This window comes from Ambystoma mexicanum, chromosome 6q (assembly GCF_040938575.1).
Source record: "Ambystoma mexicanum isolate Mex_15411 chromosome 6q, UKY_AmexF1_1, whole genome shotgun sequence".
Classification (NCBI taxonomy): Eukaryota; Metazoa; Chordata; class Amphibia; order Caudata; family Ambystomatidae; genus Ambystoma; species Ambystoma mexicanum.
The window spans coordinates 283,056,169-283,074,478 of record NC_090937.1 but is presented as its reverse complement, the minus strand read 5'-3'; the positions used below and the strand labels follow the sequence as shown (position 1 = coordinate 283,074,478).

The following is an 18,310-nucleotide window of genomic DNA, read 5'->3' as shown; positions in this document are numbered from 1 at the left end:
GGGTACAGACCACACGCATTTTAAGTAAGGGAAGTGCCTACCTGGAAACCGTAGGTGGTAGCATCCGCTGGATTCCCAATCTCCAGAAGGATGCCAGCTGTCTTCCAAGCTTTGTTGGTGGAGGGGAGCGGTTTGTAACCTGAAGGCACACAGCCGGAGGGCAAGTGTTCCATCCAGGGGTATCAAGGGTATAGTATAGTCCTTCGTTCCCGATGGAACGAAGGCGGGAAGGTGCCTGACCAGTGACCTTCCCCAGGGGGAAGGGGCAGAGCAATAAGCCAAAGCACAATCCAAAAGAAGGCCAGGCAGACTGGTTCGACTAGAAACAGAAATCACAATCCAAGTAAGAATCCAAAGCAGTCCAGAAAACAAATCAGAATTTCAAGTTCCACTAAAAGTCTGAATTGGAAGGCGCCCAACAAAGGTAAGCAGGATACTCTGTTGTGTAGCAACTTTAATTAATAAAGCTGCCTACATATAGGTATCCGTTAAAAGATGAGCCATTCCCAACCATGTCTGACACTCCGCATCGACCATTACACAGATTATGGCACTAATAATGACAGACAAATACACAAAGGCAGAGAAGTCCCCGGTTCAAACGAAACAGTATCACTTAGGTTACACAAAACAAATCCTACATTGAAGAAACCAATCACCAGCAAGGCTTACAAAAAGACAGACTGGGACAAAAACTAGGAGGATGGGCTTTCATCCTCTCCCTCGATACAGTGAGATTGCTACCTGAAAAGAGGTAATATCTTTTGTATCAGCTGTGCAACAGTTACTCTGTTGAGGCTATGCTAGAGTTCCAACAAGCTGTTGCTGTGTGCTGTTCAGGGCCAAAGGAAAGGTCCCACTTGCAATCCTTGAAACCAGAAGGGAAACCAGAACATGTGCCGCTTCCTTGAAGAATATGGAAAAGAACCCCTCCTGGTAGCTTGGAGAGAATGTCACCTGTATGGATAGGACCCTCAATGACAAGGAAGGGTGGGAGAAAGACCAATTACCCTCATGGGTACTGTGTTGGGAGAGGTTTTGAGAGAAACTAAGGTTGTGGAGACACTTGAGAAATATTTTGGCACATCTAAGGTCCTGAAGGAACCTGCAAGAAACCAAGGTCGTCGTGAGACCAGAGAAGATAATTTAAGGAATCAAAGGCCATGCGGCGGCCTTATGAATGTGTGTCTTGAATTCCTACAAAAGGCTGAACTGTGAGAAACTCCAGGTGGGGACCACCCAAGGAAACATTTGATAATTCTTTTGTTTGTAGAATAGGGAAGGACTTGGAAAAATACATTTGTGAACATTTTATTATCCAAACCTTTGAGAACCTTTGTGTTATAGACTAGGGTTAGCTCGGGGAGTATAGAAGGTATAAATATTAGGTTGGCACATCGTTGTAACTGCTTTGTTATTTTTTATTTATAGAATAGGGCATTCCAGCAGCGACAAAGACTACTAAGAATAGGTTTGAGATTTTATATCTAATAATCACCATGAGGAGCAGTGAGCGCGCCAAAGACCCTTACTTTAACTTATCCTGTCTTTGACACTTGTTTACTAATGAGTTTATTAGTTTTAGAGCCATCTCTATAAATATTCATGCAACCTGAAGTCTTACCCTGTAATGCTTAATAAAGAAAAGTGTTGGTAGAAACTGTGTATGTTGTGCCACTGCTCAAAACCCCTACACTACCCCTTTTCCAGATTCACACTTTGCATAGTTAATGTAAAAATGGAAGAAGCATCTGTGATACTGAGCTATGGGACCTGATTACTGCATTGAGAAGGTTTGGTTTGATCATGGCTGGGCATGTGCCTGGGCGCAAAAGTTCCCTATTTTAGTTCTGTGCAAATGTATGCTGTGATCTAGAGAACTGACAGTACAAGCATCCCGACAGTCTGGAGAAAAGGAATAGGATGGCATGTGTCAATTACAGTGAGTTACTTGCACCACTTCACCAGGATGTATGGCTGGGTTACCTGATGCGAAACGTGGGGAAATCTTGTTGTGTACTAAAATGCTCAAATATGTTTTAGCGCCTGCTTGTGAACCATTTGTTTTTGATTGACTTTTCAGGGGTGTCCTACAATGCAGCGCCTTGCTGCTGTCAATGGCTTGATCGCACTGGTGGGGTCAGAAAGCACTTTTATACAGGTAAATGGAAAACAGATGACCATTTAATTCTTCACCTTTTCCGTTAAATGTATATTGTTTTCTTGTTAAACACAGATCAGCGATGTTGGATAATGTCTGGCATCATCCAGGTGAGTCGTCCAACATATGCTTCTAGCCCTATTCTTAAAGCCAGGTGTCTGATTTGTCTGGGCTCGCTCACTGCTACACCCCACTTTATCCTCTGCTGTTCAAAGAAGCCAGCATGTAGCGCTTTCCTAACCTTGCGTTACGCCTGAAGACAGGTCTTCTAAGATAGATCAGCTATGTTGACCTCCCTTCCCTGGGAATTCTTTTTTTAATGTTTTGGAGGTTGTGAGAAAGAAGAGAAATATCTTCAAAGTAGCTGTCAAAAAGCACAGGGATTCATATCCAGGGAAGTAATGGGCCCTTCCCATTCCTTGCATACTTATTTATACAATAGAGTTCAGGGGGTAGGGGCATTTTTGCTGATGATCTGTCAATCAGGTTGTCACTCCTTCACCAAGGATTGCTCCTAGGTTCTGTTCGCTGACAAAATCTGAGCATACACACTGTTGCTAGATGTCAGAAAAGGAATCCCAGCAGAAATGTTGAAATAATACCTTTTAAACCATTCTTTCTGTGTTCAGATGAAGAGAACACAGATGATTTTGTGCATCTTGTAATGGTGTTAATTCCACCATAGTAGTTATTTATTTATTATTATTTTATTTAATTGCATTGTTATACGCCCAAACCCGGATGTATCACAGCGTAGGTTACATGGTAAGGGTTACAAGACTTGTCTACTGACAAAAGGATTACAATTATGTCCCTTTTTTTTCATCGCAAGGGTTGTGTTGCAGTACACACATTTACTTACTTCTTAATATAGAGTCTAGCTATATCCTCTTGACTGTGACTGTTCATGGAACTGAAGTAAAAGAAAGTTTTCTCACATTGCCAATCACACTGACATGAACAGCAGCCATGGAGTTTTCAGTGCTTTATTTTTTTACATTTAACACCCATCCACTCGGTGTACTTGGCTTATTTAACTGCATTGACAACCACAAACTCCAATCAAATAAATTCATATAATGTAGTCTTAAAGTGGATGAAACAATGTGTTTCAAATGGGTGAGGCATATGCGACTGCTGATTCCCTCTTGCTTTTAATGCTTGTTTGCAATACCCTAAGCAACTGTGGTCAAGTGTATTAAGCGAAACAGAAACTTTATGATTTCAATTTTAATGCAGATGTCAGCAGTACAGTAACTCTTATTGGAAACCATTGGCATTAGAAGACGCAGTTGAGCTGGTTTTTCTATTGCATTTATAATTTTATTTACAATATTTGAAATAGCACAAAACATGTCACAAGTGACTGACAGAGGGCTGAACACATATCTGCCAGATGGTGCATGCCATGCATGACTCCTTAAGTCCGTCCTGGCTCTTCTCTTTGTATGCTAAAACTTTTAGTTTAGTTTTCCCATTGTATGTATGAGCATTGTGAGGGTGTAGGCGTAAGATTCGGACACAAAAGTGGTATGTTCACTGGACTTTTAATAATAACAAAAACAGAGTTTTGGAGGGAATCTAGCTAGCCGTACCTCTAAGGGGGTTTCCCAGCCTCAATGGAAGTTGCTAATGACATTTTCTGTGTCAGAATGTCCTAAGTGTAAAGTGCAACTTCCTTTGTCCAGATCCTAACCTATCCCTCAAAAACTAAACTTAATACAAGGGGAAAAGGAAAAATGTCTTTTGGCTGGCCACCTGCAGCCCTGATTTGTAGTTCCCAATTCAAGTTCAACAAAAGAAAAAGGTGCTCAAAACAAATAAAGTTCCACAAAGTTCGCGAGAGGACTTCCTTCTCTTCGGTAAGCTTCCTGCTTCGCAGGGTTCTCACAGATGCGTTTCACTCCCCGACAACGTCGGGTTCTTTGGTCTGACCTTCTGCACGTAGTCTGCCAAGCTCTCGATCCCTGCCAAGATGAAGACGCCATTGTTCTCTTCCCTCTGGCATTTTTGAACCACATCTGGCCAATCGGATTGCTTGAAAGACTAGCGTGTGTGCCTTGGTTCGCATCATTGATCTTCATTGTTCTTGGTCTCTTCCCCGTCCCAGTACTGCTGTCACTCATCTTCCCAGGGGTCCCTACTTTGAATGGATAGCAAGAACACATGGGGTTACCCAATTGGGTGATTGGGGGAGGTTGATAAGTAAAGGTGGGAGGGTCAAATGGATTTCACGTTTTCTCTGGATAGTCACTGCTCTCAATGGGGCCTTCCCTCCCCATGTGCACCACACCCAGAGGGACTCTCAGGCAGCAGCCTCGCCTCCCTGTCCTTGTGGAAAGGGGCTCCCCCATCAAAAGCAGCAATGATCTCTCTGGATTTGTCAATTCCCAGAATGCAAAGTAAAAGAATGACTAGCTCAAGATGTAACGCAGGGGATGGGGCAACTTGAAAGCTATATGTACTGTGGTTGAAGAGTACAATACATCTCAGACACTCGGTCAAAACAATTTTCAAATACAGTACTAATAAAACCTATACTTACACTGTAGAAAATTACAATATTCATATTTAGACAAAAGGGGGAACTTGCCTTAAAAGTACACAAATATTGGAAAAATATCAGAGTTCTTAATTCAGTTCTATCATGGAGGAGAGAAGGTGACAGCTATAAAATATGGCTCTACCATCCAGTATCCCTGGTTGTAAGTAAGACATGTTTTTAACTAACAATTTAACAATTGCTCCAACTGAGCTAGAGACGTACTTCATGATGACTGAGAGTCACCAAGAGTCCTTAGTTCTTCTGGCAAGAAGCTACACTGGTTCAAATAAGATGCTATTGAAACTAAACCGCCACATTTAAATTGTACATTTGCTTCTCTCATCAAAGCCCCTGTGAGGAAATATGTTGTCATTTCTTAATTCTGCTGTTTAAGCAGACTGTAGAGTGCATTATGAATGTAAAAATGTTCTTCTGGACAATCCAAGCAGTAAAGCATTGCCACCGTCAAAGTGCAAAAGTGACTGGAAAACTGTCCGAAGGGTGTTCTCTCTGACAAAGCAGCAAATATATATTAAAAGACAAAGTTGAAATTCAGCAGTCTGTTTTTTTATTTTCTTTTTTTTTAACAAAAACACAAGTGCAATAACATACCTAGAGATTTGGCACAATCAATGATCTATGGACAGATAATGTATTTACGCAACTCAACAAGTCTAGATTGAAAAATAATGGTAGAAATGTCAGTTGTTCCTCAGGAGAGCATTGCAGTGCTGTTCAGCAGTGTTGACGGCTTGCTGGACGAAGGCACTGGGTCCTGCAGGTAATGTCAGGTTGGTGGTGCTGTAAGACTCAGCAGCCTTCTGTCAGAGAAGTGAAGACTGGCCTGTGATGGCGAGCGGGCTTAGCTGGCTCAACTCAGTGTCTGCTTACTGCAGAGGCGTCAGCTTGAAGCTCGAAGAAGATGGTGATCAGGCAGTGGTGTTGAATTGGGCATGGTAGAAGACTCGGCGGTGGAGCTTTAGCATCAAGCAAAAACTCTGAGAAACGCGGGCAGTTGGCTGTCAGGTTTGGTGAGGACCCAGTTGAAGGAGCCCAGTGTCTATGCTTTTTGGAGATGTAGGAAGAGCCGGGGGTCAAGCCCTTTGCTCTGTGGTTGCTGGGAGTCCCGTTTCAGTGGTTCAGCACAAGATAAGTCCTTCTGCACTCCCACTCCAGGGAGTTTGGCTTGCACATGCAGGAGATCCTTCTCCTCGAGTGAAAATGAGCCTGGTTGCAGTGCAGGTAGTTTAGAAGCCTTGGTCCAGTGGCAGCCACCCCCACTGTTGCCTGGTGATGTTTAGGAGATAGAGCTCTCCTTTGCCTTCTGTCTTCACCTCCATGGAGAACGAGTTTGGGATTGAATATATCCCCAACAGAGGTCCAAATGAGTTCTTCTAGTCTTTGTGGAAGTCCAGAGATGAATCGAAGAATGTATCCTGTGACATTGTGCTTTGTAAAGTCATAGGGGGATTGCTGTGAGGGGTCCAATCCAGGTGGATGTAACAAGTGCCCTTTGCCTTATGACATCATACCCAGAGTACATTGACTGCAGTAAAAAGAGGGAACTGGAAAAAGGAGAGCCCTGTGATGAATCAAGGGAGTTCGTCCCTTCTCCCCAAGGGGGATGCCCCTTGTGTGGTAGGGAGGTGATCCCTTTAGCCCACCGCAACACCCTCCCTAGGGGTCGAGGCAAGTTAGACCTCACCAAGAGGGACTCCCCTTTGGGGGCAAGCATGCCCGTTCCCGTGAGGAACTCTCTGATGCCCGCCCCATGATGGCATATTTGGGACTATCTAATACACAAAATAATTACAAGTTACAAGTTTGGGACGAAAAGAAAGTAAACTTCAATGGATTGCTTTTTCCCCCACAGATTCCTCATCATGATAGATATCCTTCATCCGGCTCTGTTGTTGGAAACTTTTGAACAGGGGGCGTAGTGGACCTTGACTCGGCCGTCGATCCTCCATCCGTCTTGTTCGGCTCTCGATCGTCAGCTCCGAAGTGACGTCAGGTGTTATACATATCCTGTCACTACGCCCCATGCTTCAGTTCCTTTTTTCCGGGCGCTTGCACGCTGCATCGGGAACACAACTCGTGTTACCCAACGTACTTTTTGTACTATTTGTACGTTTTTCTTCAAAAACCGCGACACAATGTCGTCTCACAGGGTTTCGGTCTTGAAGCAATGCCACGATTGCGATGCCAACATTTCTGTGACCGACCCTCCACAACGTCTGTTTATGGTGTCTAGGTGTTAGTCACGACACAGAGGCCTGCGTGTAGTGTGCAAAGATGTAGACGAAAACCCTACGTGAGAGGGCAGGGAAACTGGCCTTGGGCCGACCATGCGCCAAGTCTCTGGCGCGGTCGCTCATCCGGTCTTTGGAGGCCGAGGCTGAGGAACACACTCCCAACAGGGGGAAGGAACGCCATCGCAAAAAGACCAAGAAACGGTCCCATTCCAGGAGCCATTCCTTGTCTTCTTCACGGAAGAAGCGGCACAACCGCCATCGACGCAAGTGCAGCTCGTCATCAGAAACAAGGTAAGCTCTCGGCCAGGCCGACCACTCGGGAAGCGTGGGAACGTTTGAAAACTTCAATGATCGAAATGTTTAAGAGATAACTTACTGTGGGTGCGGCTCTGGCCCCAACCAGCAAGCTTTGGCGGGAAAAGTGGCACTTGGTGCTCCCGACCCCAAGCCAGCCACTCAGTCGATATTGTTGGTGTCGAAAATGCCTTTGTGCGTCAAACCTACCAGGCATAAGTCGCCAGAGGGCCGTAAGGCTGAGGCCCATGACGCCCATCGGTTATCCGAGCGTCCCTTGGCGCATAAAGAACCTTCAGCATCGAAAGCTTCTGCTTCGAAACTGTTTCTCAACCTCTCAGCGCCTATAGTCGGCAACGGTTCATTTGTGCCGCTGTCAAGATCGTGTTTCTTCGATTCGATGCAATCCATATTGGGCGTTTATGACCCAGAGGACTCAGTCAATCCTGTCTACACAGGGGTTGGCATTGTCGATTTCTTCCAACGATCAGGCCGATTTATTGGCCCTAGCTCAGGGTCTACACGACGCCAGTGGTCTGGATACTTCCCCAGACATTGAGTTACAGCACAACCAGCCCTATACCCATGCTAATATTAAGTTCAGGGATCTGGTACACATGGTTGTTGACAACCTTGGGTTGAAGGCATCCACTACACCTCTTCAGAGACATTTTAAACAGGGATCCTACAGTCGAGCATAATATGCCATTCGACCCAGCCATTGCGGACCCTTTAGCCTCCTTACGGCAGCACCCTTGTACCATTCCCCCTGTGAATTCCAGTTTTACAGGGAAGTATAGGCTGGCAAAAGGAGAACCTTCCTTTGCCACACAACCTTCACCAGAAGGGTTGGTTATACAGGCTGCCACTATTTCCAACAGACCTGTAGCATCCACTTCTAATCTGCCTACGGACAGACATGGATAGAAATCTGACGCATTGGCCAGAAAGGTGTTCACCTCTGGGTAGCATGGCGTTCCAAGCCACTAACATTGCATGTTGATTGGCCGAGTACTCCTTTGACTTATGGAAGGCTGTGGAACATGCTGTTGAATATGTCCCTGAGGGTGCCATGCGGGACAGATATTTTCAGCTGGTGGAGGATGGGAAGGAGGTAGCCAAGCAGTCATTGCAAACGGGCCTGGATGGAGCAGACTGCGTTGGCAGCACAATGGGTTTGGCAGTTGTAATGAGACGCCAAGCCTATCTAAAAACTTCTGGCTTCTCTGCAAATGTTCAAAACAGGCTGCTGGTGTTACGCTCACCTGGCTCCCACAGGGGTGTCGAGCGGAACTGGACAGCCACGGTCTCCACCAACGTGATGCGTAGTGCAGAGATGACTGACTGGACTGGCCCACCTAGCTTCGTCTGCTTGACCCGTAGAAGTAGTCTCCTAAAGACGGGGAAAGGGAATTAGCCACCCGTGGATTTGAGTATTAACACCTCACTGTGTCCCCACTTATCACTTCTGACATTCCCTTTCACAAAGCTCACCTTATAGTTTTGTATGATGAGCTCTCCATCCTGCGACGAATGCAGGGGCGCTTTGATGGCCAGTTACTTCACTGGCTTGAGGATATTGGAAGAGTTCTGGACAAATCTTGGCTCCAAACCTCCGGGCGAAAGGCCGTAAGTATATAGTTCTAATGAATTCAAAATGTCCGATTAATCACTCTTGTCCAATTCCTTGTTTCTTTTGCAGCTTAGACCCAAAAGATGATCGTCTTGTGGCAGCTGAAAGCGTTCAGGTAAGAGTCTGTGTTTTGTAACACTGTCCGGTAAATTATGCCAAGGTTTAATTCGCTGCTTTCTCTTTTCTTGCAGGTGCAGCTTAGGAAGATTTGGCGTGCTGGTGGATAATACCTCCTCCGGTAAAATCAGGTAAGCATATGGTGGCAAGAGATTGTCCTTGTTTGTTCCCTTGGCTCACCTTGTTGTTTTCTTGTCCCCCTTAGGCGCTGGAATGCGGCAACCAGGTGATGGAGATGGCACCGGATCGTAGAGATGCTGCGAGGAACGGTGAGTATGGCGTGGCGTTGCTGCTGGCGATGCGACACGTTTAAAATGAAGTCTGTTTCTGGTTCGAAGATGCGCTGAATCCGAAATCAGGTAAGAAATCTAGTAAAGTTCTTGTTCTAACCTTTCTTCTTCTTTCCCTTCTTTCTAGGCGCTCTGGACCCGAGGCGGGCGTGGCAGGATGCTGGATGCTGACTGCAGACACAGTGAGCGTTACGCTGCTGGATGCAGAATAATGCGAAGCATGTGCTGCTCTTCGGGCGTGGTTTAAATAGCCTTCAAAGTAGTCCCAGGTAAGTATTCCTCCACAGCCACCCCGAGTAACAAAATAGTCCCTAAGATAAAATAGTCCCTTCAAGCCTCACATGGGCTTGGATGCTTGGATCCCTTGCAGCATGGTCTGCATCAGGTAAGTTTTAACATATGAGCATGACGCCATAGGCGCCAGGTCTGTCCCCAGATAGCCCCTAACAGGGGTTGCTTGGTTTGCTCCAAGTAACATGATGCCTGCTTCCGGGGTTGATGGACTTGGTCTGGATGCCCGGGGGTAGGCATCATGATAGCACTTACCCTCCCCCCCCCAAGGCCCCTCCTAAAGTCGTTCCTCCCCTTGGCCTTGGTTTGTCTGGGAAATTCTGGTGGAATCTTCTCACCAACCTAGGTGCATGAACGTGGTCACTAGGTTCCCATGACCGTTCTTGTGGTCCGTAACCTTTCCCGTCGATTAAATAAAGTCTTGACTTAACCATTTTGGAGTCCAGGATACTTTTCACTTCAAATTCGGGTTCCCCGTCTATAAGGACGGGGTCAGGTGGCTTGGTTAGTCTTGTCCCAGATTGTACTGGCTTCAGAAGTGACTCATGGAAGACAGGGTGAATTCGCATACTAGCAGGTAATTCCAATTTGACGGCCACCGGGTTGATAATGGCCTTAATAAGGTAAGGCTCCAAATATCTAGGGTTAAAGGTCCGCTTTCCTTTTAGAGGTATGTGTTTTGTGGCCAACCAAACTTGATCCCCAATTTGGTATTGTGGAGCATCACTTCGATGCTGATAGGCATTTTTCTTGTACTTTTCTTTCGCATGTTTCAAATGTTCATGTGCTTCCTTAAAGGCTTGTGTAATAGTAGCGTGCAGATGGTTCACTGCGGGAATTTCTAAGTGTTGAGGCAAGTCAAGTTCTGAGGTTCGAGGGTGGTGCCCGTATATGCTATAAAAGGGGCTTTGTCCAGTTCCAGAATGTACAGAGTTATTGTATGCATATTCGGAGATCCATAGAATGTCCTTACAATTACTTTCAGTCTGGTGTAACATACAACGCAGGTACTGTTCAAGAGTCTGGTTGGTCCTCTCCGTTTGACCATCGGTCTGGGGATGGTGACTGGTCGATAACTTCACGTCTATTTACGCCAATTGACAACATTTCTTCCAAAAATGTGAAATGAATTGACTACCTCGGTCAGAGACCAATACGGAGGGAAATCCGTGTATTCGAACAATGTTTTCGAGAAACTCCTTGGCCAGAATTGAAGCAGAAGGTAATCCCTTTAAAGGAATAAAGTGGGCCATTTTGGAAAAAAGATCCACAATAACGAGAATGGTGTTAAATCCATTACATGGAGGTAGGTCTGTAATAGAGTCTAACGATAAGGTGTGCCATGGTGTAGGTGGAATATCCAAGGGTTGTAAAAGGCCAGCCATTTTTTTCTTCTGACTTTTGTTTTGGGCGCAAATGCCACAGGACATTACAAATGACTTTACGTCTTTTCGCCAGGTGGGCCACCAGAATTGTCTCTTAATTTTAGCTTCAGTTTTTGCGATACCTGGGTGCCCTTCCATCAGGGTGTCATGATAATTGGAGAGGACTTGTTCTTGTAGTTCCTTATGTGGTAGAAATAGACGCCCTTGATAATAAGGTAGGTCATTGATGACAGAGTAGTCTGAGCCTTTCTTTACCCAGTCCTGCAGGGCTGTTGGATCGAAGAGTTGTTGGATCTTTACCTGAATATCTTCTAGGGTTTGTAAAGTAGTTATGCCAAGAATTCTTTGTTCTGAAATTATAGGCTCCGGGTTCGCATATGCTTCTTCCATTCCTATTCAGGATAAGGCATCTGCCTTGCCTTTTTTAAAGCCTGGTCGATAAGTGATCACGAAATCGAACTCGGCAAAGAACAATGCCCATCGAAGTTGGCGTGATGATTGGGCTTTGGCTGTCTTTAAATACTGCAAGTTCCGGTGATCAGTGATTACAGTAATGGTATGCCTGGCACTGAGAAGATAATGCCGCCAAGCCTTGAAGGCGGATTTGATAGCTAATATCTCCTTATGGGTAACCGCATAGTTTAACTCGGGTGCCGAGAACTTTCTGGACCAAAATGCTACTCGGTGAAGTTGACCGGTTTCAGGATCCTTCTGGGACAGGACGGCTCCCATGGCTATACTGGATGCGTCAGTTTCAACTATGTATGGGAGTTCAGGACGAGGATGCTTTAATACAGGTGCAGACGTGAATTTCGCTTTCAGTTCTTGGAAGGCATTCTCAGCTTCTTCAGTCCACAGGAAGCGTTTGTTTTTTTGCAAGAGCGCTGTGATAGGGTCTACAATGTGCGAGAAATCCGGAATGAATCTGCGATAGAAATTAGCAAATCTGAGCATGCTTTGTACTCCTTTAACTGAACTGGGTGATGGCCATTTGAGAATTGCGTCCACCTTTCGAGAGTCCATTCGACCTCCTTTTGGAGTCAGGATAAATCCAAGAAATTCAACTTCTGTAGTATGGAAAACGCATTTTTCCAATTTTGCATATAACTTGTGCTGGCGTAGTTTCTCAAGGACTGCACGAACGTGCTTCACATGGTCAGATTCTGAAGAGGAGTACACTAGAATATCGTCTATGTATACGACAACACAGACGTCAATGAGTTCACGCAGGACATCGTTCATAAAATACTGGAAGGCTGCTGGTGCATTGCACAACCCAAAGGGCATCACCTGGTATTCGAATAACCCGTACTTAGTGCGAAAAGCAGTCTTCCATTCGTCGCCTTTATTTACACGTACCAGATGGTATGCCCCTCGGAGATCTAATTTAGTGTGGATGCAAGCGTCCTTTACTTGGTCTAGTAATACTGGGATCAGAGGCAATGGGTATCGGTTCTTAACCGTGATCTGATTTAAGGCGCGGTAGTCTATGCACGTTCTGAGGTCACCTTCCTTTTTTGGCACGAAGAACAAAGCTGAAGATGCAGGGGACTTGGATGGACGAATGAAGCCATTGGCAAGCTATTGGTCCAAGTATTGTCGTAGGTGAAGGTTCTCAGGTTCCGTAAGTGCGTGGATCCTACTAAATGGAGGTTGTGCACCAGGTATGAGATCAATTTGACAATCATATGATCTGTGAGGTGGTAAGGTGTTTGCCTGTTCTTTTTGGAAAACATCCTGGAATTCTTGATATTCGTGCGGTAACTGCACAGCTGGAGTAGCGACTGTGGCCAGGTCCTTGTTTAAGGTTTTTATCGGGTAACAAGTATGTGCACAATCCGGGAAGGTTATTCTCTTCTCTCGCCAATCAATACACGGATTATGTGTTTCCAACCAAGGTATCCCCAGTATTATTTGGAACTGCAGAGCTTTGATTAAACCAAACACAATAGTCTCTTGATGCCCATCCTGAACTAAAAAAGTCTTCTCTGCGGTGGAATGAGTTACAGGCCCAGAGGCAATTTCAGTTCCATCGACTGTGGTGATGACATCCGAAGTGGTCTTTCGGCAGAGAGGTAGATTCATCCTGGAAGCCAATTCGTGGTCCACATAGTTTCCTATGGCCCCGCTATCAATGTATGCCCTAACTGCGTGCAAACGTGATGGCTGCCTTGGATCTATAAGGACCATTGGTATGATGAAATGCGAGGTCTGAGTATCCTTCTTCAAGCTCGGCAAGCGGACCTCTACGCTTGTCGGGCGTGGTCGTTTCCCGAGTCAGGCTCCATATGGCTTTTATCAGCAGCTCCTACCACCTTCTTGGGTGGTTTTACAGGGCAATCCCGTAGAAAATGTCCCGAAGTTCCACAGTATAGACATAATTGCATTTGCCGCCTTTTTTCTCTTTCCTTCTGTGTCAAGGGTCCTTTAACTCCTCCGATTTGCATGGGTTCTGAGGCATCTGTTCCTTTGGGGGTAGCGTTGGGTTTAACCAACACCCGGTTCTTGAACTTGGCTCGATCAGCCTTTCGATTCTGAAGTCTGTGATCTAACTGGACCACTAAGTCTATATATTCAGCACAGTCTTGAGGTGGGTTCACAACTTGAGCCAAAATATCTTTGAGTTCTCCTCGAAGTCCCCGATGAAGCAACGTAATCCGTTTTTCCACGGGCCATTCAGTTTCCACCACCAACCTATTAAAGGTTGCTATGTAGGTTAGAAGGTCTTGGTTACCCTGTCGTAGGGACAAAAGTTCATTATCCAGGGCCTGTCCTTGAGAGTGCCGGGCAAATAGTCTTTCCATGCTCATTTGAAAACCCTGAAAATCCCGAAGAATAGGGTCATCCTGATTGACTAGTGGGATTGACCGATCCGCTGCACTGCCGCTGAGATATGATAATACGAAGGCTACTTTGGCTTGATCATTTGGAAAGGCTCCAGGTCTGCATAAAAAGTGCAAACGGCATTGGTTCATGAACACAGCGAATCTTTTCGGGTCCCCCGCAAAGCTTTCTGGCGGGGCTAAAGGGATATTGCCTGGTAAAATCACTTGCACAGGGTTGCTTGGTGAAAAAGGGTTTGGAATCCCCCCGAGTCCCGGTAGGGGTGTTTGCCCCGCTTGGTTTTGCAGTGATTGTCTAGCAAGATCATCAGTGCGTTCCTTCGAAACAATCAACTCTCTCCTGAGTGTATTAGTTTCTTGGCGAGCGGCATGTACTTCAGCCCTAAGTTCCCCTAATAATTGGGCCAGTTGGTCAGTTTCTGAGGTCTCCATGACACCCGGGTGAGAATTTGTAGGAAGGCTTCGCGTTCTGTTACGCTCACCTGGCTCCCACAGGGGTGTCGAGCGGAACTGGACAGCCACGGTCTCCACCAACGTGATGCGTAGTGCAGAGATGACTGACTGGACTGGCCCACCTAGCTTTGTCTGCTTGACCCGTAGAAGTAGTCTCCTAAAGATGGGGAAAGGGAATTAGCCACCCGTGGATTTGAGTATTAACACCTCGCTGCGTCCCCACTTATCACTTCTGACATTCCCTTTCACAAAGCTCACCTTATAGTTTTGTATGATGAGCTCTCCATCCTGCGAAGAATGCAGGGGCGCGTTGCTGGCCAGTTACTTCACTGGCTTGAGGATATTGGAAGAGTTCTGGACAAATCTTGGCTCCAAACCTCCGGGCGAAAGGCCGTAAGTATATAGTTCTAATGAGTTCAAAATGTCTGATTAATCACTCTTGTCCAATTCCTTGTTTCTTTTGCAGCTTAGACCCAAAAGATGATCGTCTTGTGGCAGCTGAAAGCGTTCAGGTAAGAGTGTGTTTTGTAACACTGTCCGGTAAATGATGCCAAGGTTTAACTCGCTGCTTTCTCTTTTCTTGCAGGTGCAGCATAGGAAGATTTGGCCTGCTGGTGGATAATACCTCCTCCGGTAAAATCAGGTAAGCATATGGTGGCAAGAGATTGTCCTTGTTTGTTCCCTTGGCTCACCTTGTTGTTTTCTTGTCCCCCTTAGGCACTGGAATGCGGCAACCAGGTGATGGAGATGGCACCGGATCGTAGAGATGCTGCGAGGAACGGTGAGTATGGCGCGGCACTGCTGCTGGTGATGCGACGCGTTTAAAATGAAGTCTGTTTCTGGTTCGAAGATGCGCTGAATCTGAAATCAGGTAAGAAATCCAGTAAAGTTCTTGTTCTAACCTTTCTTCTCTTTCCCTTCTTTCTAGGCGCTCTGGACTCGAGGCGGGCGTGGCAGGATGCTGACTGCAGACACGGTGAGCGTTACGCTGCTGAATGCAGAATAACGCGAAGCATGTGCTGCTCTTGGGGCTTGGTTTAAATAGCCTTCAAAGTAGTCCCAGGTAAGTATTCCTCCACAGCCACAACCGAGTAACATATTCCCAAGATAAAATAGTCCCTTCAAGCCTCACATGGGCTTGGATGCTTGGATCCCTTGCAGCATATTCTGCATCAGGTAAGTTTTAACATATGAGCCTGGCGCCTATTGCGCCAGGACTGATGTCCCATATGAGCCTGGTGCCATAGGCGACCCTAACAGGCGTTGCTGGGTTTGCTCCAGGTAACATGATGCCTGCTTCCGGGGTTGATGGACTTGGTCTGGATGCCCGGGGGTAGGCATCATGACAGCTGGACAGGCCCTTTGAAGGTGACCTGCTTTTCGGTCAAAAAGCAGACGAATCCTTAGAGAAATTCAAGAAATCCAAGTTGGCTGCTAAATCATTGGGCCTAGCGGCGCCGCCGCCGGCCAAACCTGCCTTCAGCTTCGCCTCCAGGGGCAGAGGCTATAGACGTTTTCTGCCCTATGGCAGGAAGGCCCAGCTCCCACAAGCCAGGCAAGGGCAGAGGCACTTCTCGCATCCCGGACGGGGAAGTGGGGCCTCTAGAGGCCAGCAAGCAGCAACAGCGGCAGGGTCACCCGCACCCTCCAAGCCGCTTTGATTTTCCTCTCCCATGATGCACGGACGGTTGGCGGGGCAATGGCCACAGTGGCAGGAAATAACTTATTGGCTGCCTTTTTTTAAAGAGGCCTCCAGACCAACCGCCACCTCCCCCAATCCAACCGGCACAGGAGCTCCAGGAAGAACTGAGAGCCCTGTTGTTGAAGGGTGCCGTGGAAGAGGTACCTCTCGATCATAGAGGGTCAGGTTGGTATTCCCGTTATTTTCTGGTGCCCAAGAAGGGAGGAGGTGTCTCTCCCATCCTGGACCTTACGGCCTTGAACAAGTTCCTGAGGAAAGACAAATTCAGGATGGTGACATTGAGAGAGATTCTCCACGCTCTCGATCTTCAGGACTGGCTGGTGTTAATAGTCCTACAGGACGCTTATTTCCATGTGCTGGTACACCAAAAGCACAGGAAGTTCTTAAGGTCCCTCATAGGGGACAAGCATTATTAGTTTAAAGTGCTTCCCTTTAGTTTGACCTCCGCGCCAAGGGTCTTCACCAAGCTCATGGCGGTAGTGGCGGCTCACCTCAGGAGATCGGGGGTCTATGTATTCCCATATATGGACGACTGGCTGATCCAAGGGAAGTCAGCGTGCCAGTTTTTGTCTCATCTAGTAGACACCTGTTTTCTACTGCACAGGCTGTATTCTCCCTCAACTTGAAGGCCCATATGACACCAGTTCAGCGGTTCCAGTTCATCGTAGCAGTCTTATATACCCGGGTAGGGAAGGTGTTTCCTCCTGAAGATAGTCGGCAACATAGCCCAGATGGTGCATGTGTTTCAGAACCACTCCATCCTCCGAGCAGCTTCCTTCCTCCGCCTTTTGGGTCTCGTGGCCTCCTGTATTTTTCTAGTGCCAGAGACCAGGCTGCGCATGAGTACCCTCCACTGGCTCCTGAGGGACCAATGTTCTCAATATCTGGGAGCGCTCGTGGATCGCCTTTCAGAGTCCAGCCAGGTGGTCCGCGAGCTCGGCTGGTGAAACGCACGCAGCAATCTTTCGGCAGGGGAACACTTCTGGCCTCCTTGGCCCCATGCCTGAGTGGTGACAGATGTGTCACTCAACGGTTGGGGCGCCCATTGCGAGGATTTGCAGGTGAGCGGCCTTTGGTCTCCATCAGAATCCAGGTGGCATATCAACATGCTGGAGCTGTAGGCTATCAGGTTAGTCCTGACAGAGTTTGCCCTGTCTCTCAGACGGAAGCGTGTCCTCGTCCTGACAGACAACACAGTGGTCATGCACTACCTCAACAAGCAGGGTGGGGTGCAATCCTGCCCAGTCTGCTCTGCGCAGAGGCAATTCAGCTGTGGTTCTGGTTTTGAGAGAACCAAATCTCATTCTCAGCAGTTCATCTGGCGGGGACATAGAACACCTTGGCAGATGCTGTAAGCGGGCAGGGCTCGGTATCACACGCATGGGAAGTGTCTCAGGAAGTCGTAGAGGAGGTCTTTGCTCTCTGGGTCCAATATGAAGTGCAAACAGTTTTTCTCGAGGGAATACCCAGCAAACCTTGCACGTGTTTCTAGTGAATTGGATCTTCACTCCCCACTACGCCTTCCACCCCATTCCAGTCATCCCTTGGGCTCTCAGGAGGTTGAAGAGATTTCGAGCAACCATGATCTTGATCGCCCCGGATTGGGCGAGGAAAACGTGGTACTTCGATCGCTTGGATCTGAACATCTGTCCACTTCACTGGTTGCCTCGGCGTCCGCAACTCCTAAATTAGTCGGAGGGTCGAGTGCACCACCTGACCCCGGATTCCCTCAATCTTCATGCGCAGCTCTTGAGAGGATGATGTATGATGACTGGGAACTCTCTGAGGAGGTACTTGAGGTATTGCTGGCTGAACGCAGACCTACTAGATCTCTGTACACGTGCAGGTGGAGGAGATTTGAGGCGTGGTGCAGGGAACGCAAGACTGTCTCTATCTCTTGCCCCACCACCACAGTAATGGAGTTCCTTCTGTCACTGGCCTCTTCAGGCCTTCAGATTGCCACAGTCGGTGTATTTAGCAGCTCTGTCTGTGTTCAGGAGGTCCCCAGACCAAGGTTCCTTTTTTACTATTCCGGTCATGGCTCAGTTCCTGAAGGGCCTTCTCAACAAGTTTCCGCCAACCCAATTTGTCGTCCCAGACTGAGATCTTAATCTGGTTTTGACTTACTTGATGGCGGCTCAGTTTGAGCGTTTGCACTCATGTTCTTTGCAGCTGTTATCCCTTAAGACAGCCTTTTTGGTCCCAATCGCATCTTCTAGGAGGTTTGGCGAACTGCAAGCCTTGTGCTGCAAACCTCCCTTTCTGAAGTTCTTTCATCTGTTCCAGTCTATTGGATTAACTGTCTTTTACCCTGCGCCACATCCCTCAAAGGATGAAGAGC

At 47.0% G+C, this 18,310-nt stretch overlaps 1 protein-coding gene across 2 annotated transcripts in view; it reads left to right on the top strand.

Annotated features, from left to right (window-relative positions):
• Positions 1 to 18,310, top strand: part of FOCAD (focadhesin) — a 2,926,805-nt gene that overhangs the window by 2,212,711 nt on the left and 695,784 nt on the right. For both annotated transcript variants that reach the window (XR_011282193.1, XM_069630760.1), the window contains exon 32: positions 2,084 to 2,161. Coding sequence is in view for 1 of the 2 variants with exons in the window: in XM_069630760.1 (XP_069486861.1) it covers positions 2,084 to 2,161 (78 nt within the window). In the remaining variant the exon portion in view is untranslated. The remainder of the gene's footprint in view (positions 1 to 2,083; positions 2,162 to 18,310) is intronic.